The sequence below is a fragment of the Sprattus sprattus genome (assembly GCF_963457725.1).
Source record: "Sprattus sprattus genome assembly, chromosome: 12".
In the NCBI taxonomy this organism is placed as follows: Eukaryota; Metazoa; Chordata; class Actinopteri; order Clupeiformes; family Clupeidae; genus Sprattus; species Sprattus sprattus.
In genome coordinates, this window is record NC_137910.1 from 26,836,677 (window position 1) to 26,859,414 (window position 22,738).

The following is a 22,738-nucleotide window of genomic DNA, read 5'->3' on the forward strand; positions in this document are numbered from 1 at the left end:
GTCTCTTGGTGTGGTACCTTTGTTAATACACTCTGTAAATCTAAACTGGTAGTCTCTCTTGGTGTCTCTTGGTGTGGTACCTTTGTAAATACACTCTGTAAATCTAAACTGGTAGTCTCTTGGTGTGGTACCTTTGTTTATACACTCTGTAAATCTAAACTGGTAGTCTCTCTTGGTGTCTCTTGGTGTGGTACCTTTGTTAATACACTATGTAAATCTAAACTGGTAGTCTCTCTTGGTGTGGTACCTTTGTAAATACATTCTGTAAATCTAAACTGGTAGTCTCTTGGTGTGGTACCTTTGTTAATACATTCTGTAAATCTAAACTGGTAGTCTCTCTTGGTGTGGTACCTTTGTTGACACACTCTGTAAATCTAGACTGGTAGTCTCTTGGTGTGGTACCTTTGTAAATACACTCTGTAAATCCTTCATCACTCCGTCTAGGCTGGTGGCGGTTTTCTGCAGCTGCTTGTGGAAGGAGGTCTTCTGCTCCTCTGTGCTCCTCAGACTCCCCTCAGTGTCACACAGCCGGCTCTTCACCTCCTCCAGCTCGCGGGTGAGGTTACGATTGGTGCTCTCCAGCTCCGTCGTGTGCTTGGCATCCTCCTCTGGAAACAGACAGTGATGAGGTTAGCAACTCTCTTCTAGTGAAAATAAGATTCAGACAAAAGTGCAAGCATTTCAGCAGTTCCAAGTCAGTAACTTAAGCCTGGGTGATGCGAGTATGTTTCATTGTAGTTACTGTATTGAAACTACATTTTTGTTAAGACTGTGAAAACATTTCACATTGTATGCTCAATCAATCAAAGTTCTTTATGCAAGCAAAAGAGAGGAAAGTTAGTCTGGAGTGCTGCTAGTTCACATACACTGTTTTTCTGTATGAATAGTGTAGCTTGCCACAGCTTCACTCAGTTTAGCCCGTCGACCAAACACAGCCTGGATTTGCATTTCCATACAGGCGGGTCCACCCACTTGAGGGTGTGTCTAAGTAAGGAGTCCCAACATACTAAAATATGATGAACGGTGATTGAAACATTCACAAAAGAGATAGTAGCTCTGCCGTCATTCAGCATGTTTGGACCCGGAGCGGTTTGGTCCTGATCAGGAGGGGGTCCCAAATGAGCGTGGCGCAGTTCAACGCCCTTCATCTTGGAATGGGAATGCAAACCGGCCCAGGCACAGCTTAAAGTGCCAATGGGAAACCCCAACAGGATCTCTGGGTCAGCCTCACCTATTTTAGTGTCTTGCAGCATGAGCTTCTGTTCGATCTCCTCCCGGGCCTTCTCACTCTTGTCCAGTTTCTGCATCATGCTGCCAACATCCACCATGGCCCCGTTGTAGACGATCAAAGTGCCTGCCTCGCTGCCCTCTGCAGCCTCGTTCGAGCGCATGCCCTTGATTGAGGGCAGCAGGTTTCTGTTCCCTGTGGAGAATGTTCCAGACAGTTTAGAGGAGGATATATCCACTCTAGTTAGCATATGATCATAATGATGATCAGATAATCATGACAGGTCCTCTTTCTCTAAGGTTTTCAGGTGTCTTACCTGAAAGGACTTCTATTGGCGAGTCAAATGTCACACTCGGAGCGGGCTCATCTTTTGGCCCATCTGTCAGCTTCCGGTAAAAACATGCGTCTCTTGCCGTTGGTTTACTTACAAGCTTTTTTACCTGAAAATACACAACCACACACTTAATTAAGCAACAAACATAACACCCCTAGTGTATCTTCTCTGTGTTCATCCAATATAGCCAGTGTCCCTCTAGTTAACTCATGTGGGCAGTACCTGGGCCCTGGAGAGGTGCAGCCCCAGTGTGTACATGATCTCCTCCAGGTCTTTCTCGTACAGGTAGCCACAGTGGCTCTGATCAAAGTACACAAAGGCCATCAGCAGGTCTCTGTGATAGGTCACCATCTGTTTTTTTTTCTCCTCCTGCAGGAGCAAAGAGAAAGTTTAATGCATGCAGGTGGTATGAAGTGAGTATGAAGTGGTTCTGAGTAACAGCTAATGAAGTCTGCCTCTGGCTTCAATGGAGGCAGGTGAAGTCGAACAGAGGTGAATGAACCGAGGCACGTATCCACCTTGTCTTTAGAGGATCTCTCCTTAGACTTCCTGTCGTCTCGCCGCTCATCTCGTCGATCTCTGCCTATTGAATCCTCGTCGTCTTTGTCTAAAGTTTTCAATGACACACCATAATGTTGTAACGGTTAAGTACAATCTAATGACTAATAGTACATTTATTTATTTTGCACATAAATGGTAGATTCATGAAGAACTGAAAAATATTCAAAATAAATGTACTATTTGCTCCATTAAGAATTGGGTCATAGCAGAGTAGCACAGAGGACTGGCAAAGACCAGACAGCCTGTGGTGAGAGCGCCTACCGTCATCATCATAGTCGTCTGCATCCTCTGCCTCCATGGGGTCATACTCCTCTGCGTTATTATTGCTTCCTTCATCCTCGTCATCCTCCTCTCTGGACTCCTCTTTCTTCAGCACCTTCTCCTTCTCTTCGTCCTGAGACAGGACAACACAATAGTGAGGAGGAATCTATCTGAAGGCATACAGGCGGGTGAGGAAAGGACCAATGACAGCCAGTGTGAATGTGGAGGGTACCACTTACCTTTTTCTTCTCCTCATCTTCTTTCATTTTCTTCCCTGCAGGCTCACCATTCTCTTCCTCCTTTTCCTTTTTTATATCCTTTTTCTCAGGTTCTTTCTTCTCACCGTCCTTCTTGGTCTTCTCTTTCTTGTCCTTCTTCTCATCCTTGTAAGGCAAGGAAACCAGAGCTTTGAAGATCCGGAAGCCAAAATCTCGCTGCAGCATCTCGTTAAAGAGCTCGGCAAACAGAGACACCTGGGAAAAGGAGACGGCACAGGTGTGATTAAAATCTAAATTAAAAAGCTCTTTAACAAATTCCTACCTAACATATTCTCCCAGCACTCTGGATGATTTACCTTTGCTAGCTATGGTCAAATGTTTCCATTTGATACTATGATGGAGTTTCCATGACTTTCCATTCTGAACAGCATACTCTAAATGCCCTTGTAAACCTCTTGTTCAACATTACAGAGTAAGTAGATGTTGTTAGGGTGTGTACAGTACGGGACAGTACACTTTTACAAACACGTTTCATCCACAAAGGGACATCAGCTTCCATCTTGATTGGGCTAGCTAGAAAAGTACTAATGCTCCAACGTGGCCCTTCAGCATGGTGAAAACAGAAGGCCTGTCTGTTTTGAGTCTACCCATGTTAGTTGCGTTTTGGACCCGTCTACAGGAGACACTGGTTGGGTTGGCTAAGGTCCATGACTGTCTCCCCTTGTTCCTGCCCTCACTCATTTTTAAGGGTGTTAGGAAATATCGATACACTTGAGCATCATGATATTATGTTTTGTGATCCTGTATCGATTCTCAAAAATAGATATAGTATAGATCATTTCAATTTCTAATTAATAGTATATGCAAATATGTGTGGCAGAAAATGGTTCATTTTGTTTCCTCAGATTTTATGCATGTGGTTGTGTTTTTGTTAATTCACATACTAACAACCCTCTATTTGCACACATACAGGTTCAGTCAGGCAATGCAATTAACCAGAAAGCATTTTTGAGCTTAGTTGCTGACGGGACTTCTAACCACTGCTGTGTGAATGGGGTTTCGCAACATTACCAGTAATACAGGATATTTTTAAATCTGCCGTAATTAAAAAAACAAAGCGCATGACCTGAGGCAGCTGCACTTTTTCTCACCTCAAATGAGTGCTCCTTGTTGTCCTCCAGCCGGTAGTCCAGCAGCACGCTGAGGGACATGATGCTGCAGTCAAACTTGCCGTTCTTGGCTGCCCAGTTGGGCTGGACGATGATGGTGGGCTCGTCTGGAAGCATGTAGCGCCGCTCCCGGCGCTGACGCTCCACCTCCTCCTTCCGCTTACGCTCCTCCTCCTGACACGCAGAGAGATGGAGAGAGAGAGAGAGAGAGAGAGAGAGAGAGAGAGAGAGAGATACATCTCAGTTAATGAATGATGTGAATACATGTTGAGAGTTTTTTTGTTCTTGAGAAAATTCCACTTCATCAGCCATTTGCTCAAGCTTATGGTAAAGGAATCACAGACTTTTTGTGAACATTGTGTGATGTTTAAATCCATTAAATGGGATGGCGTGTGAATGTTTGGAAAATACGTCTGTTGAGCAAAATAGTAAAAAGTAATTCAAAATGCTCTTGCAGCCAGTCTCTGCCCTCACCTCATGGTCGTCCTCCTGGCGGGCCGGATCCTCCTCCTCAGGCGGGGGGACCTCAGGCTTCTCAGGCTCCTTGGTCTCCTCCTGCTGCTCCTCCAGCTTGATCTGCTTGGTGAGGCGAGCGATCAGCTGAGACTTCAGGCCCTTGGAGCTCAGAGAGCGACTCTCCAGCTCCTTACGCAGGTCGTTCACCTAGACACCAGCAGAAGGATACAGGAGCTTCAAACACAGCACCTCACTGGCTGGACATGCACGGTGAGTGTGCATACAAGATGATTAAATGCTTGACTGATTTGATCTGAGGGAGATATGAAGACAGTGTAGGAGGTTCTGACCTTCATGGACTTGGGGTCCAGTTTAGCCCAGTGGGTGGGATTGGTGACCTCCTTAGAGTCTTCTTCGTCCTTCTCCTCTTCCTCCTACAAGAAGAGTCAGTAAGAAAGGAGAAGGGGAGAAAGTGACAGTGACAGAGAGGATGGAGGGAAAGGAGGACACAGATACAAACAAAGAGAGAGCGAGCGAAAGAGAAAGAGATAGAGAGATATATAGCAGGAGAGACAGATTGAGAGAAAAATAAAAAAGAATGTGTAAGAGAGCAACATATTTTTAGGGCTGAAACAAAAAAGTTGATCCGTGCAAGAAGCAAGGTCACAACTGTCTCTCATTGTCTCCTCCTATTAAGATCTTGACTGGGCAAAAAGTCCACTGCTAGGGTACATGGAAGCTCTCTAGCTTTGATAAACCGATCAGCCAATCAATGCCCGTTCTGTGGAACACAAAAGATAAATCAATGACAGAGGCTCCAAGAGATGTGTGTGACATGTTCTCAAAGCAGGTCTCCCAACTGAGTGTATGGAAATGCCCTACAACTAATGAGGTGCCTGCGTGTACAGTGACTGCATTTGGTCTAGGGTATGGTCTTACACCTAGACATGGCAGACTGTCCTTGGACCAACCAACTGCTCTGGAAAAATCAGCTGCTTCCCAATCCTCTAGGTACAGTCCAATCAACAGTGTCAAATCAAAAAAAGGGACAGACAAGAGACAGAACTCAGGGAGTTTTGTTTTAGAGCAGATACTGAATTCAAATCAAATGAATCAGAGCAATAACAAAAACACACATATTCAAAATACAACTGGCTCTCCAGGTTCCAGCAAGTGATTTTGTTTTTCAGCAAATTAATGCATTGGATTCCATGCAAATATTACACCAATCTGTAAACTGGATGTCATACATCCTTCATGCAAGGTTTGACATTTTTAGATTAAGCGCATGGCATGTGTGTAAACCAAAGACCAAAAAATTAAGAGAGAGAATTATTACACCAGCCATTTAGTTTTTTTAAATGCATGTCCAAGTAAATGTTCAAAAATCTAGTATTTGGGCGAGCTGGAAGCTGTTTTACCAGTTGAAGCTCCTTCCACTGTGTGTTACTGATGGTTGGGGCTTGAAGCCGAGGGGGCTAAGGGGATGGGGGGGGGGGGGGGGGGGGGGGTTAGGGGGAGGGCAGAGGAGGTAGAAAAGGCAGGAGAGGGGTGGGGGGAGTGGAGGTAGGGGGGAGAGGGAGGAGAGGGCTGTATGACACCTGTCGTACATGTCTGCACTGTTTAGGTGGGCTGTGTGTGAGTGAGTGTGTGAGGGTTGCCTTTATAAGTCTGACTTGTTTTTGTTTTTGTCTAAAACTCCTGTGCCTGTGAGAAGCGAAAATGAGAAGAAAGGGATTAGCGTTCAGTGCCTGGTCTCCATCCGCCTCCTTGCGCTCGGCCAAGAGTTTCTCTGCCAGCTGCTCCTGGAGTCCACGCGACAGGCCCTCCCACTCTGAGCGGGTAGGAAGACAATGCCAAACATCCGGCAGAAATAAAACCACTGTCTCCACATGTGCGGGGACTGTCCGCCCTTTGTGTGTCTCCTCAGGGCGGTGATAGCGAATCTCTGCAAAACGATACCTGTCGCAAAGGAAGAAGCGCATTGGAAAGAAACATTCTGTCAGACATCACAAGGCCCTAACACCTGCTCCCACACAATCATGCAATCTCTCGCTCACACACTCATACATATACACACACACACACACACACACACATACATACATATGCCCCTCTAGCTCACAAAATACCCCACCAATCCCCTGTCTGATCAAAAAAGACCCCGACATAAACAGACATGAGAGTAAAGAGTCTGCAGATCTCCACAGTAGATTCTCACGGTGAGCGGCAGCCAAACGTTGGGAAGGTTCACAGGCGATAAACAAATAATGACAACGACAACAAAAACAAACGACGACAACAACAACAACAGTCTGGACATACACAGGTCCTAGCCCACCACATGTCTGAACTGGATGCTTGTGTAGGATAGTTTTACGTACCCCGGGAAGTGTGAGAAAAGGGACAAGAATCAAAGACACAGTGAAAGCAAAGTTAAATATGTAAGATATTTAACAAAGTCATAGGCAATTCCAAATCAAAAGAAATGGAAAGTAATGGTGGCAGCTCCTCCTCTGGCGTCTGATCTTGGAGCGACAGTCAACGCATTCACCACACAGAAAGGCAGGACTGCTAACACACATTGGCCAAAAAGGGACATTGCAACAAAAAAAATCGTACGGAGCAAATTAAATGATAAGAGTTCTAATAAACTACTGAATCAAACAAAACATTGAAAAAAGCCTCAAAATGGTCAGATTTAGCGCTGTGTAAAATCCATGCAGCATGTCAGGAAAATGTCAGGTTTTCCTTTTTTTAATTGTTATTGTTTTGTTTATTTTTTGTATTTATGCTAGGTGCTGAGTAAAGCAAACAGAGACAGAGTTTTTGTGTGGAGATGGAGTGGGATGCGGGCGCTGTACTTACCACTGGGTACATAAGCTCAGGTCGATGCCTGTCAGAGCCTTACAGCAGCGTATAGCTGTCTTTATCAGCACTGAGGCATCCTTCTCTGGGTCGGCTCCATCCAGGGAGGGAGACCAGTGGCCCCCGATGGCCATGGCCTCATCTTTGCCCCTCATGCCCACCAGGAACTGAGAGTGCAGGAGGAAGAGGCCCCATGGTTAAGAGCACACATACTGACACAGGCAAATACACATATCATATCTGATATGGCCACGCACACATATCACTCAACATTAAAATTCCATATTGTATATTGGAATTTTATTTTATTCACTTATTTTATTTTTGATTGATTTTTTGTCAATGTTATGTTTGATATTCAAGTTAATGCCTTTATTATGTTGTTTAGCCTTTTTCACTCTGGCAGGGGGACTGCCAATGGTCACAGTCAGCTCTCAATCAGAACAGCCCTATACGATGTTGCACTTTATTTGGACCCCGCTTCACACCATGCACAACCATGAAACCCTACAAGGTCCCCTCATACCTTGATGAGACGGGCCGGGTGCTGGAAGGCCTCTTTGACCTCCGATGGGTCTTCAGCCAGAGCACACGACTTGTGATAGAGCTCCTCCAGGCTTGGGTTGGCCAGCAACATCACCTGAAACGAACATCAGTGCATTTAGAAGCTAGTATTTGCCTATTAACACTTAAATCCAGACTAACCATGCGTAATGCCTATGTGATCTGCCTTGCTCGGACATAGAACGGTAGGAGAAAGATAAGGGTTTACGGTCCCTTGGGTTCCACCTCCTCACCTTAGCGCTGTAGGTGTGGTTGGCATCAGGTGGGTCGAGCACCGCCGTGTTCTTCACCAGGGCGTCCACCTCTTTGTGCATGATGTGGAAGTTACAGTAGTTCCCAAACTGGAAGGGCCTGGTCAGGGGGAAGGCGTCCACCCAGGTGAAGACGGCATCAAAGAAGTCGCTGGGGATGTAGAGGCTGTGGTAGCGCCTGCGCAGCTCCATCATGTCACAGTTGAAGCTGAAGACAGGAGGAAGAGGAGGAGGGAATGAAGAGATGAAGTCAAAGTTAGGAGAGGACTGTGTACTAAGACAGATAGATGGACAGATAGAGAGATACTAAATAAGGTAACACTAACAACCCATGTCTTGCTATGCATTAAAAATGTTTATAAAACAATTGGGTTCTATCGCGTAATTTAGCTGTTTCTGATTGGACGAGAGACGTTCCATGCTATAGGTTATTCGTCAACATACCTACAGTTACGGGACTTTTCACAGCTAAAAATAAATCACTCCGCGATGAAACATTCGCATTGATGATAACCGTTAATTCAAAGTTTTAAAATTCCAAACCAAGACGTTGACAATGGAACTATTTTTTGTTGCGGAGAAACAATGGTGAAATAAACCATTTTGAATCAATAACTTTGTGTTGAAATGTTAATTTGTTGACTGTAGAATTGTTTTATAAAAGCAATATAGCACTCGTGAGAGTGGGGTAGGTAAGGGATGATCCCACGGGTGTTGTTGCCTACGCCACTCGGCCTGGCGGCCTCGGTGGCTACGGCCGAACACCACCCGTGGGATTATCCCTTACCTACCCCACTCCCACTCGTGCTATATTGATTAACTAGCCAGTGGAGACGAGGCATTATTTTCCCAGCAAGTTTTCCCAAGCCATTCTGTTATTTTATTCATTCTTGTATAAATCACTGAATTCATGAATTACAACAATCAAATCCAGGGCTGCTTAGAATGAGACTTAAGCCTGACAGTGTATTAGAGAGTTGTAACATGTGCCATTAGAGCCATGTTCTTAATGAAAGCAGGTGTTCCCAATCCTGCTCCTTGTGCCCCCTGCCCTGCACGTATCCCATCGATCCCTACTCAGGACACATCTGACTGAAATCAGTCTGCCTATTATGCATCAGGTCTGTTCAGCAGATCAGGAGTGTCACAGTTGACACCAGAAAAGTATGCAAAGCAGGGAAAGATACAAAACAAGACAAGAACCAGTGACCTAAAGCATTAGTTGAATTTAGTTTTTGTGAACCGAACTCAAGCAGATGGGTCCCCCCTTATGAGCCGTGGTTCTGCTTAAGGTTTCTTCCTGCCTAACAGGGAGTTTTTTCTTGCCCCTGTTGCCATTGTGCATGCACTAAGGGGGTCTAGGCTCTGGGCTCTGTTAAGCGCCTAGAGGCAATTGTATTGTTATGGCGCTATACAAATAAAATTGAATTGAACAATTGTTCAATGGGTCTTACAAAACACCACACATGAAAAACAACTGTTCCTACTGTTAAAGCATTCACAGTCAATGATGAGATCCCTACCCATCCAGGGAGAACTTGGAGAACTGCACGGTGTAGCGAGGCAGAGCCCGGCGTGGGCGTCGGGGCGAGCGTTCCCTGCGGGGAGACCGATCTCTAGAGCGCTTCCGTGCTGGAGAGCGCTCTCTCGACCTTCTGCGCTCACGGTCTCTGTCCCTGAGTGGGAGAAAAACAATGGCATTAATAACAAAGCCACGTGCACTCATAATCATAACAGCCACGAAAACATGTCAAAACAGAAGCCAACACATGAGACTGGGTTTGGGTCTAGCATTCCTCTGTGTGATTATTGGCAAAAGTGATTATTGGTGACCTCGTGAAAATCACAGTGAAATTCAGTGCACAACTTAGAGTAAACATAACTTATAACTTAATTCCATAGTGATAAATGGTGAGTAAAACGGAGTTGCAATCTCTTGTTTAAATGAAGAATAAAAGATAAAACACATCGCATGTCAGAGTGAAAGTTAGGTAGGTAGATTCTCACTGACATATGTCGCGGACTGGCCCTGGGGCTGACCACGTATGTGCGTGTGAGGTCCCTAAAGGTAGCAGCTGCTGACCTGCGGTCATCATTCCGCAGGATGAGCTCGGCCCGGTCACTGCGGCTGGGGAAGCGGGGTGCGGGCTCCATGCGCCGCACAGGCAGGGGCTGGGCCATCATTCGCACTGGGGGCTGCAGCAGTCCCCCTGAGAACACAGACTCTGGGGTACACATACACACAGATACACATTAATCTCCAGAATTGGGCTCAAATCAGCATGTTCTATTCATATAGGTCCCAACACAGCAACACACACAAAGTCTAATGCGTACTTTGAAAACCCCTTGGTCATAATACTTGGACGAAGATGAGGGAAGGACCATGTGCCTTGACACTGGCAACAAATCTAAACAATCACTCTGGAAAATGTAAGTCTGAATATTTCAGCCATGCAAAAGGTATAATCTTCCTCTGTCCTACTGTTAAAACATACAGATGTAGCCTGTAATAAATCTGGGCATCCATATATGTGGCGTGCAGTACCTTTGGGAGGAGGCTGGGACAGTAAAGGTTGCGGGGGGTTCTGTAGCAGCGGGGCCAGGGAGGCAGCAGAGATCTGGGCCTGCAGCAGGGAGGGCGGAGGGCCCTGGGTGGGCATGCTGAAGGTGGTGGGTGGAGGAAGAGACTGCATCATGTTGGGGGGCTGCTTCATCATGTTGGGCCCCGGAGGCTGGTTCTGAGACAGCAGGAGGAAGAGAGCATGTCAGGTGTCCCTCTGGACATGATAGTCTTATGTACGGTTCTATGGCACTATCACATGCAGTAGGAGTAAGCCATGATCTGTAAGGAGTTTAAAGGAAAAGTTCAGAGGACAATCTGGCCTAGTTTTCCAATAGAAATGAGTGGCCAGGCATTCAGTAATGTCCATCACCCACACACAATTTTGTTTTTATTTACATAAAAATAACAATAATACCAATGAATTTGTCTTTCTTTAAATTATTTATTTTTTCTCATTTTTGCATGGTGCTCCTGTTCTCATTTCAGTCCTCTTCAGGTTAACTAGGTGCTAAAATAGGTTTGACCTTGCGGTTCTCACACAGGGTGTGAAATAGGTCTCTTAACGATTTTTAATGGGACAGTGCTGCTGGTCTTTTAAGTCACCGTCTGCAATCCGTACAAAGAAATTCCAATAATGCTGCGTGTACATTTGGGTGGGTTAAATTGACACATTAGGCACGGATACATGTGTCAATTTAACCCACCCAAATCGTGTTTAAGCCAGTTAAAGCTCGTAAAGCTCGTAACTCGCTTATAATTGCCTCATGTAGCTCACGCCTAAATTTAACCCTCTCATATTTCCGGCGATGTCTGAGCCTTTCGAGAGAGGTGGTCTACGCCAATCGGTGAGCTCAAACAAGGCCGGTCAAACAAGGCCGATGTAACATGGGGCTAGTGGTGACAGGGAAGCCACTCATCAGGAGTGTTATGAGCATGCGTGCCTATGTGGCAGTAGACCACCAGGCTACAGACCGTAAATGTAAATATCAGCAGTAATTAATCAACTGTACTGATATTAAATGTACTACTAACATGCCATTCTCATATTAAAGCCAGTGACATGAGTATTAACGATTAACAAGTTAACGATGGATACCGACAGTTAGCATACCTAGCTAGGTAGCATTACCATTGGATCTGAATAGCAGTTATGCTAAGCTAGCTGGCTAACACCAGCCGGGCCTCTTGTAGCCTTTGCTAGCCCGACGAAGGAGCACTGTTACCGGACACTTTTCACTTTACTTGATCAGTATCAGGCAATCCATCAGTACGGGTCGTGTTTTCTTGTTGCAGAAAGCCCTTTTTTATAAGATAAGTTAGCCGAAGCCATATGGGATGGCCCTATTGCATGTATTCTCGTTTATTAAGCTGTTGATCTAGCTTTCAATTTGGCTGCAAAAATGTAGCCCAGTCCATTGCTCATGCATTGCATTGCTAAAATAACCAGAGGTGAGCTATGACGTAGCAAGCTTGCGCATTAATGCATCAACTGTCTGTTTTGATGTATCAACTGTCACATTTGTTGCACTGGTCAGAATTCAGTAAAAGACGGAGCAAACACAGTTTTTCTACCGTTGTTGAAACACATACACGCGTAGACTCGTTTTCTTTCGCCTGAGAGTGGTTATCCAAAGAAAATGTTAAGAACTATCTACTGATAGAAAGAAGGGAACTTTTAGCCAATAAACTGCCTGTGCGCGATGCGGATCCACGTTGATGTTGTTAGTAAACAAACATTGCGCATGCCCAAGGCAAGGTAAGAGGTTTAAATTTCGGTCCATGTATACACTAACCAACAAGAGCCGTTTCCCTTAAAAATGTTCACACCTACTCGCGAAGATGATTCCGTCAGAGTGGCTTACGAAAAAGACACATGTATACGCAGCCTAATGCTTGGGTGAATGACACACTCTTTTAAAAGGAAGACTGAAACGCCATGTCATAAATTCATGATTAAGAGAGCATCGTAACGTTCAATAGAATCTAAAAAGATTCCGTGACACTGGACTATATCGGCAAGTCTTAGCCACGCCTGTAACATTACAAGGCATTACTTTATTAATTATTTTGGGTATATATGCATCCTGGCATTTAAAAAGGCCAACAACCACGAGGCACTTCACCCCCCTTAACAACCAACATAATAATAGTGTTTTGTTTTATTTCATCCAGCTAAGCAGCTGCTTTCAGTAACTGAATTACTAATCAAACTGACACCATTAGCCAAGTAAGTGAATGAATCATCATATCAACAATAAATGTTTCCAAATCCTTATCAACCAAAACATCAAACAGTTCCATCATAAAACCATGACCTGTTTGGGGATGGGAGAGGATGGCTTAGCGCGACTGGGTTGTAACGCATCCACAAGATAAAAACAAGTGGATAGAAAGAAATGGTTGGCAATAAATGCAAGGGAGCTTTTTCCCTGTTGAGTAGACGTATTAGACAAACCCTGGATGTCTGCTTTGTCAGGGCCACCCAAAAGAAAATAGCACAGAAAAGGAACATTCTTTGTGTTTCATAAAGATGCTTAATTTGGCCTTATTATATTATACCTATATTATAACTATTCATTGTTGTGAAATTGTATTTAGAGATTGAGATTCATTAAATAAAGTAGCACTTTTGCATTTTGATACAGTATTACTGTACCATGTGATGAACTGCGAAAAGCCCCAGCTAACATCCACTTTCTCTACTGGTAACCAGTCACAAAAACATATCAAACACTACAGAATGCATTAAGAGACAGATCAATGTACAGGCTTCTGGCCTCCAAATACAGAATGCATTAAGAGACAGATAAATGTACAGGCTTCTATCCTCCAAATACAGAAAAAGATAATGCTTTGAGAAAGAATCTTGTTATCAACATTACATTGCAGGAATCAATTTAATAATGAGCTACTGAATTCCTCAAGAGAGAAACCCACATAGCAGCAGTAACACATTTCAAGGAGTGCAAGAAAAGAAAAGAGCTGTGACTAAAGCCTGTTTGTGCAAACCGAGAGTGAAGGAGGTCAGGCAGGAGAAGTAGGGGAGGAGAAGGAGGAGAAGAAGGAGGATAAAGGTAGAGTGGGCTGAGTGCCCCAGAGAGTGCGGGTTACATTTTGTCTCGAGTCCACCGAAGAATGCATGTCAGAGTAGCGTGGCATCCCTGGGTCCTGCGGGTAAAAGCTGGACAGCTGTGGGGAAACCTGAGGTAAGGTCTGGGGCACCTGATGCTACACGGAGATGAAGAGAAGAGTCAGTCACACAGCATGGCAGCACATGGTATGAGAGATGAGCTGGCTGTGTGGTGGGGTGTGGTGTAGTAGGTGTGGTGGGGTGTGGTGTTGGATCAGGGGCTTGGCGGCTTGAGGTCGGATACTTACCGACTGCTGGTTAGGCAGCTGAGGTAAAGTCTGGATACGCTGGGCGTTCCATTTGAAGGGCATGTTGGGATTGTAGACAGCCTCCACCAGAACACGGTCACCCACCTGTGGGGTCTTTCCCTTCACCGCACTGAAAGCCAACCCAGATTACAGCTTTTACTCACAAAGACCTTATCATAAGACATTGCTAAAGATGAACAGGATTACAACCATCAACACTACACCAACAACTAATAAATTCAGAGTCAGCACTGCAAGGCCTCAACAAATTGCTTCCTGGAAACGAAACACAAGGTTCTAGTCCCTGGTTACCAACCTGAGCTGGAAGAAGACATCTTCATCCACAAAGCCGAAGGTGTCATGTAGCTTGTTGACGACCCCGGTGAAGACACGCTGCTTCTGGGGCTGACTTTGCTGCTGGTGGCTGGAGCGTGGTGTGGGGTAGGACACGGTGATCTGGGCAGTCTGCTGTGGGTTGGACAGACTAAGACTGGTGGGCAGGGCGACCGGGGGCTGAAAGATGGAAGAGAACCTGTCCTGTGTCCTGTAGTCTGAAGGGTCTTGAGTGTTAGCCTAGTAAACGTCATGTCCAAGTCATCAATACATGGCAGTGTAGAAAAAACGGCAGTGGGGATCACAAGTACAATTTGTGCTCACTTTAAACACGTTTGAAAGCTTCTAAATGTCAACACTTTTTTTTATTTCAAAGGGAACAGCCTGAGTAAGCTTATTTCCTCCTTAGGCATTATTTTAACAAGTCATCCTTGATGGCTAAACCAGTCATCCTTGAGGCTTTCTAACTACAAAAGGAGTGAGAGTGGACGGTGTGTGCTGGTTTACCTGGGAGAGCAGGGCTTGCTGAGGCTGAGGGAGCTGTGGAAATACAATGAAAGTTTGTCATAAAAATGACCTTCAAAACATACCCGACAAAGAAATAGATGGAAATCCACACAAAATGTTATAGCCTTGAGCTATCTAACTGCAGAGGTATTCCAAAGAAGAAGAAAAAATGCCAAAGACAACTGTCTGGCCATAGTCATTTAAAATGTTACCGCACTTGCACCAATATGTGCAACATCCCTTCATTTAAAACAAAGATTAAGCCCAAGAGCTTAAGATAATTTTACATATGCAGCTTGCTAGAGATAAAGCATGGGGAAAACAGGCAGCCTGAGTCGCACCCTGGCCTGTTGAGAGCCTGGATCGGGGCCCAGTCTCCATTTTGCTGACACAATGAAATGTGTTTACTGCTCAACGGAGAGACATTAACGCCTCACCAGCCATCTGAACTGCACAGACCCCTGCATACAATCACTGACACTTCCTTTACAGGAATACTTAAGCTTTGACTACAGAATATTTTCAAAACTGTTGTTTTGCTTCATCTTCCCTTCCGGCCATTTTGCCAGTGCTTTATATCCTCATAAAGGGGTCTGGCCCGTGTTATGCAATTATTGCATTGCAAAAAGTATACTGAAAAAAAAAAACCCTGTGCTTTGTTTGAGTACCTGGTGAGGGACATTGTATAGTGTCTGCTGAGGAGGGGGCTGGGGTGGTGGTTGCTGTTGCTGTTGTTGTTGTTGTTGTTGCTGTTGTTGCTGCTGCTGCTGCTGGTACTGCTGCAGTGCTGAATTGATCTGCGACTGAAATGAAAACGGACAGAAGGATTCCAAATGATCAGCCTGCTCATAGGGAAGGGTTAGGTTACAGCTGCACGTTACAGTGGCATTGACAGAATAAAATGTTCCAGCTAAGACTGGAGATTTTATCTGCCATAAATAAGGAAAGACCTTTATTTAAAATTTCACCTTAACTTTTTTGCTTTACCTTAGATTTGAACATTTTAAAGGGATTCATTAGGCATATGATAGTGAGAGGTTTGGCTGCTGTGGAAAGTCCCCAACCAAAAGCATAAGGACACGATAACTTTTTTTCCTGTGTTTAACTTCAATTACCTGCACCTAGTGACTGCTGTGAATTGGGAAGCTGACATGGGAAAGACCGTACAACAGCTGTCAGGAGGGAATCCACCGGGGCTGCTTTGGGCTAGCAATCTGTAGCAGAAGCATCTATGGCAAAGACAGCCAGACCGATGATCCCATATAAGCTACACAAGAACAAACCAAAAGAATCCCCCTAGTCAGCGAGCGCAGGGTTGGAAGATGACTCACAGGGAGATGAACATGGATACAGCCAGTAAGGGGAAAGCTCTTCAGGTTTGTGTGGATGGAGGAAGGAAACTCCAGGAAAAAAGGCCTGGATGAAAGAGTACAGGGGCCACACACTGAGGACTAATTAAGAAGAAGCTCAAGTCAGTCGGTTGAGGTCCAGCGGCAGGTAGAGCACCAAAGACCACCGGGATATCAGCACACCTGCTACAGCTGAAGGAGGACCTGGCACACTTGCACAGAATGGTGGACATCATGCAGATGAACAGCAGGGACAAATTAAGCAGACTAAGAAGGAAACATGCGGTGGAGTGAAACCAAAAGGTTAGATGGCCAGGGGCTTCTGAGGTCAAGGAATGGAGCTGCATCAATGAGTCATCTATAATTATGGCATGGAAAGATATGGAGTTTGTCAGAAAGCTAGGAAGGGAAAGAAAGGTCAAGCCAAGTCAAGGTGACAGGTTGAAACAGAAAGGTTCATTCAAGAGAGGAGACAGCAATGGAAACAAGCATATGGTGAACAAAGAGAAAGTATTAGTGTACTCCAAGCAAAGGCCAAGAGAAGACTGGCTACACTAAGGAGGGAGGAGCTCTTAAGACAAAGAGGTAAGACGAAAGAACAAACTAGGGCTGACATAGTGACAATCAGAGACACGTGGAACTCGTGTTACCTTTAGACATTCCTCCAGTTGGAGACATAGGTTCACCAATGGACGATGGCCCACCCAGGTGGAAAGAAGCACAAGAGGTTGTGCGTTATATAAGGGCTGTATGGGGTCCTGGTTCTAATAGGGTACCTTATCGTGTCTATGAAAGAGCGTCTGGTGTTGAGCTATGCTGGTGTTGACTGCAAGGGAAAAAAGGAACAACTCCGAGGAAAATGACCACAGGCCAATTTCGACCTGAGAGAGTCTGAAGAGTCTTCTTCATGTGAAAAAAAAAAAAAACTTATTTAGTGTGGTAACAAGGAGGTTGGTATCCTATTTGAAGACAAATAGCTGGATTGATATGTCTTCATATTTTCTGGATGGTTGGAACATAGTAGCACAAACATTTGGCACAAAAGTCGGTCAGCCAGGACAGAAGGCAGAGACCTCCATGTGGTATTTTTAGAGCTGGCTAATATCTTTGGATCGGAGCCAGCGGACACAGTTACTTTCATGTCCCTGAGAAGACTTCAGCGTTAGTCGAAGCATATTTTGAGGATATTCAGTTGTGCTTCAACACATGTAACTATGCAATTGAGGGAGCCTTTGAATGAAAGAAGCTTATGCTTGCAGAACATCCGCAACGCTTGGATTTTGGTTCTCGAAGGAGCTTTAAAAGGAGTTGTCTGAGGCTTCGGAAAAAGCGGAACAGTGTAAGGGCTGAGGTGCCCACACACTATGTAAGAGGGCCTTTACGGATCCCGGGAACAGCATACGGCGCGTGTTGCGACTGTCACCAGCCAATTGGGCACTGCTGTATACCCTGCGACCCTAAAGCTTACGACTGACATCTCCATAAGTACATTACTAAACTAAATGACAAATTGCCAGCATTACTAAACATATCTTTTCCTTTCTCTTTCTCTCTCCTTCTATAACACTGATAAAATAGCCATATTGCCTACTGTTAAATCTACTACCCAAATGTTTCTGAAATTGATGTCTACTAACATAAATGTTCTCTGGCCCCTATAGCATGTTCCAATCGCCGATGGAAATGGAAATATTGCTCCTCACCCCCACCACTCCTCATCTACGCACATGGACAGCTGAACTCTACCCACTCACTTTCTTCCTTTTCTTTCCCTTTCCCTACTAATCAAGACTATCTCCCCATGGGACGCTGCTGTAGTCTCTCCACCTGGTCTACCTGGAGAAACCCTCGGCCAATTGCACCCACCGCCACTGCATTGCCGTACACTTACTCTACCCCTAACCCTATGCTAGCATTTATATACAATATACATTATTGCCACCACTGAAATGTTTCTCTGTCCCTACGTCCCCTACCCCTGTAACAGTAACCCTATTAGTACAGTAAACTAGTCTTGCCTGTATCATGTTTTTACCACCGGATGTCTTTATACATACTTTGTCCCACGACCAAATGCTGGCTGTGTACAACCCCTGTTGCTTCCTTTCCCCTTCTGCCACACAACCCTCCCCCTTTCCCCCTTCCCACCTTCCCACCTTCCTATCTCCACCCGGCCGACCTCAAGCAGATGGGTCCCCCCCGTGTGCCGTGGTTCTGCTTAAGGTTTCTTCCTGCCTAACAGGGAGTTTTTCTTGCCCCTGTTGCCATTGTGCATGCACTAAGGGGGTCTAGGCTCTGGGCTCTATTGTTATGGCGCTATACAAATAAAATTGAATTTAATTCACCTGTAGAATATAAAGAAAGGCCACCCTTTCCGTTACCTTAACTTAACCCCGAGTTCGTACTCCTGAAGGGGTTACCCCCACCCCCCAACCTCTTACCCTGGATAGCCTGTGACATGCCATAGTATAATGGGATATAATGGGTAATTTGGCAGTGCATCGTTCAAACACTGAGATATGCATGCAAAATCTTGAGTGAAATCCTGAGGTGCATCAGTGATGTCCCTGATACTGACACGTGTCCTAACCCATAGTGAGCATGGAAGGAGGCCTGGGACGCCGGACACTACTGTTGAACCTTCTGGGGGTGTTGTGAGGCTATTTCGAAAAAAGACTCACAAAAAAAGATGCTCACTTGACAACCCCAGTGAATTGCTCGTAAAGGCATCTTTGTTGTTGTTGTTGAGTAACGTTCAGCATCAGTATGATGGTTGTAGTGCATCCCCTTGTCATAATGTTAAAGATTTATTTAAGGTTGTTGGGTATGAACACTGGTATGTGACAGTGAGAGGTCTGGCTTGTTTCAGGAAGTTCCCAAGCTATAGAACAAGGAATTTATCAACTTTCCATTAGTATAACAAAAAATTGTAATAATAAATGTTAAGACAGAACATGCCTGTTTCACTTAACAGCTGCACACAAGCAGGCGCGCAGATAGCGCTGGGGACGTGTCCCCCCCAGATTCACAGCGACCCCGATCCGTCCCCCCATCTTTCCCTACGTACGACAAGCATCCGTTAATAACTGCACAGCTGATTAGGTGATGCTAGCGTGTGTAACGTTGGCCACACAAAGTCCTACAACACTAGTATTATGCTCATTTTAAGTCTTTTTAGAGCTGGTGTTTGTGCTTTTAGGCTTGGCGTTATCCTGGCTGTCATGGAGATGACATAAGTAGCCCCGTTCGTTTGGCTGCTTAAAATTGAAATGTTTTGGCTCGCTCCCTTTCATTAATGGTCTGCCTGTTCCTGTAGTGGTAACCATAGTGATCATATACAACTGTCTACCAGCTGAGCTGATGATTTTTCTGCCTAGACTTAATGTAAAATAAGACCCTGTTTTTGGTGGCCTGTCCCCAGCTGGAGCTGTCCCCTGCAATGTCCCTGGTTTTCACTGTGACCAACAACAGACACGGGACAAATATTTTAAAAAGGGAGAAAGAAAATATGAACAAACGTTTAGTTGCGTAGCCTACACGCCACGCAAGCAAGCCAGCCAGCCACTAGCCAGGGCGGCAAGCTCGAGCTCAAACATGTTCTAGTCTTTAGTAGTAGTATTTTGATTGGCTGGCTTTGATATTGAATATGTAGCGCGAGAGATTACGTCCATTCATTCATTCAGCCAGCTATACAAGACAAGATTTCATTGCGACAGAGAGTTGACAAACAGTGTTTCTTGTAAGTAGCATTGTTTATAATCTATTTCAAATATAATCATTATTATATAAATAATCTACGTACAATTTGAAACAATGTGTATCAGCAATATATCTGTCGGTCAGGGGTCAGCCACAGATGTACTTGCTAACAAAGTAACATTAGCAGAGGTACTAGCAAACTTACCTGTACTATGACATTTCAGTTTCACTAATCTGGGTTGCTACTTAGAGGTCGTTGGCAACTTACTGGTATCTTTATTTAGGGAATATAACTTTGGTGCATCAATTATTTATTTAACAGTAATTGAGGACAAACACTAACACTAAATGAACAGGTTTACACAAATCAATCAGTTTTGCTATGAATTGAGGACCAACACTAACACTAAATGAACAGGTTTACACAAATCAATCAGTTTTGCTATGGTCCTTGTAGGGAGAGTGAAGGAAGGACAGGAGGTGCTCTCTGAAGAGTTGGGTCTTCAAGAGCTTCTTAAAAGGTAGATAGGACGCCCCTGCTCTGGTAGTGCTAGCTAGGCAGTTCATTCGACCAACGTGGAACTACAAATGAGAATAGTCTGGACTGCCGCGCTGGCACAGACGATATATATATATTACACAAAATAACGAATTGAGTTGGAATCATTTGCTGACAGATTGGTCCCCCCCAGTTCAAAAATCCTATCTGCGCCCCTGCACACAAGCACACTCTAGACCTTTATATTCACTGCAGCGGTCCAATACACAAAAGCAGTCCTGTTAGCCATGCTCTATGGGAACATTAGCGCATCCTGAACTCCAATGTTTTGGGGCTCACCTGTTGCAAGGCAGCTGCGGCAGCTGCTGCAGCTTGCTGTTGCAGAGCAACGGTCTGCTGGCTGATCTGGTAGTTGGCAGCAGACTGTGTGTTCATGGAGGCTGCAGCCATTGCTGACTGCTGGGAGTACATGGAGGGGGACGCTCCCAACAGAGAAGACTGTTGAACACCTAGAGCTGAAAATAAACCAGACATCTAAAGAGTCATGCTATCATCACTACAGACTGTTGTAGTGTTATTGTTTTAGAGCTCAGCCTACCACACACACTAAGCCTCACTTGGTAGAAACTAAGCTGTTTTTGACCAGTAGGCCTATTCATTAAGGATCGGATCTAATAAACACAAAATCTGATAACATTAATGCATAAATAATATCACCAATGCCCTCCACTGCATTTTTGAAGACACCATTAGAAATTAAAGCAAATGCTTGATGAAGATGGTAGATCACTTCGACAGAACTGACAGCAGAAGGGTTGTCTTGAATTCATTTTTTTAAATATTAGACAAAGTCTTGGTCAAAGACATTACACGTTTCATTGGTAATGCGATATACTATAATATTTCTTCAGAAGTAAACGTGAAAAATTAGAGAACCGCGTATTCCAATATGTTGTGCAAAGATCACTTACAGTGTAAACTGCTAAGATCCAGTGATTGTCCTGAGTGTCCCTGTTGCGAAACCGCAGTGGCGGCGAACTGGGCTGCCCACGGAGGGTTCTTCTGTCCCCCAAACTGGGCCATTGACAAACAGTCGTGGCTTCTTTACGGGATCTCAATATTGGTGATCTGTAGAAAATTCCTCGATCAACTTGTGCGTAACCCAGACTGAATGTAAATCACAGCAAAACACTCACTGCTGACAGTGTCATTTGACGCATATCTAGGTTGATGACAATTTAAAAACACACAACAGCTTGCTGAACGTACTGTACATGTAAAAGAGTTGCTGAATGACATACATCTTTTCTAGTTCCTATTTATTGTTGGTTCGGTCGTACACATGAAAATAACAATCCTACGCTATACCAGTCATTCCAGCCAGGACTTAAGTACAACAGCATTAGCAAAGTTAGCTGACTTGCTAACGGTATTTAGGTTGGTAGGATTTCAACTGACTGACAGAGCTAACGTTAGCTTGGCTAGGTTGCTATAAAACAGTGTTTACGTTAGCTGAAGACAACAAACTAAGATACTGTTTTTTAAAGTTAGCTAAAATTCATCAAGGACTTGACTTAAAGCGAAGTTTGACAGGCAGAATACCCCATACGTTCGTGTGACAGCAAATGAATACAAGCAACTATTTAATAAGCTAAAATGATACCAAGCTGGCTGGCTAGGTTTAACCCCAACAAGCGTGAGCTTTCCTAGCAACTCGATGGGCAAAGATGAAGCAAATTTCGGAAAACTCACATAACTTCGCCACCACAGAACTTCACACGTTTGCTTCCCTCACACTACCACAATGGACGCAGACACGTATTATGCAATTACACAGACCAGAGAGCTCGCTAGTAAATACTCAATGGTATACTTGGCACTGCCATTCTTTGATTCATTAGTGAGGTTTTGTTTTCATGCCATGTTAGCTATCTAGCTAAGTTTATCTAGGCAGCTAACAGTTAATTGAGGCCCTATACCCTACCTGCACTGGTTAGCTAGTTTATTTGGCAACAACCTGGATTCCGTGCGCAATTACTGCAAAACGTGCAGAACACTGTTACTAGCCATTTCACACGTAATTGCTTTTTGCAAGATGATTAAAACGTTGTTCAAAAATCCTCATATTCTGTTGTCCTTACCCAATTGGCTTGCCAGTTTCTGTTCTTCCACCGGTGGCGACAAACCTGCTACTGTTAGCTACAACCGTAACGCGCATGCCTACACGCGAAATATCGCGCATGCGGTGTCCAGATGTCCGTGATACAGAGGCAGCAGCTGTTACAATTTCTTTGCTGTACGTTTAATCACCGGGCTATGTCATGCCAAACATACTTTTACCAATTTAGTTATTACATTGTAACATTAAATGTGATCATTTCATATCCACTGGCCGAAAATTAATGTAGTTTTATATTTATGCTTGGACTGATGTCATGTGGTAAAGTGCCCCCAGATGGACAAATGAGGAAATACTATTTTCTCTTTACCTACAAAC

The 22,738-nt window shown here is 44.5% G+C and overlaps 1 protein-coding gene across 1 annotated transcript; it reads right to left on the reverse strand.

Moving 5' to 3' along the window:
* Window positions 1-321: 321 nt before the first annotated feature.
* ccar1 (cell division cycle and apoptosis regulator 1) lies at window positions 322-22,427 on the reverse strand (the record flags this gene model as incomplete). Its single annotated transcript, XM_080848943.1, is given in 27 exon segments — window positions 322-336; window positions 338-390; window positions 393-608; window positions 1,232-1,423; window positions 1,545-1,668; window positions 1,785-1,931; window positions 2,081-2,169; window positions 2,385-2,517; window positions 2,624-2,857; window positions 3,754-3,945; window positions 4,246-4,434; window positions 4,578-4,661; window positions 5,979-6,189; window positions 7,096-7,262; window positions 7,622-7,735; window positions 7,893-8,118; window positions 9,434-9,586; window positions 9,994-10,135; window positions 10,459-10,651; window positions 13,588-13,704; window positions 13,855-13,984; window positions 14,171-14,367; window positions 14,695-14,727; window positions 15,363-15,497; window positions 20,581-20,756; window positions 21,213-21,369; window positions 22,383-22,427. Coding segments are annotated over 26 exon segments (3,774 nt in total). The 5' UTR covers window positions 21,325-21,369; window positions 22,383-22,427.
* Window positions 22,428-22,738: the final 311 nt, after the last annotated feature.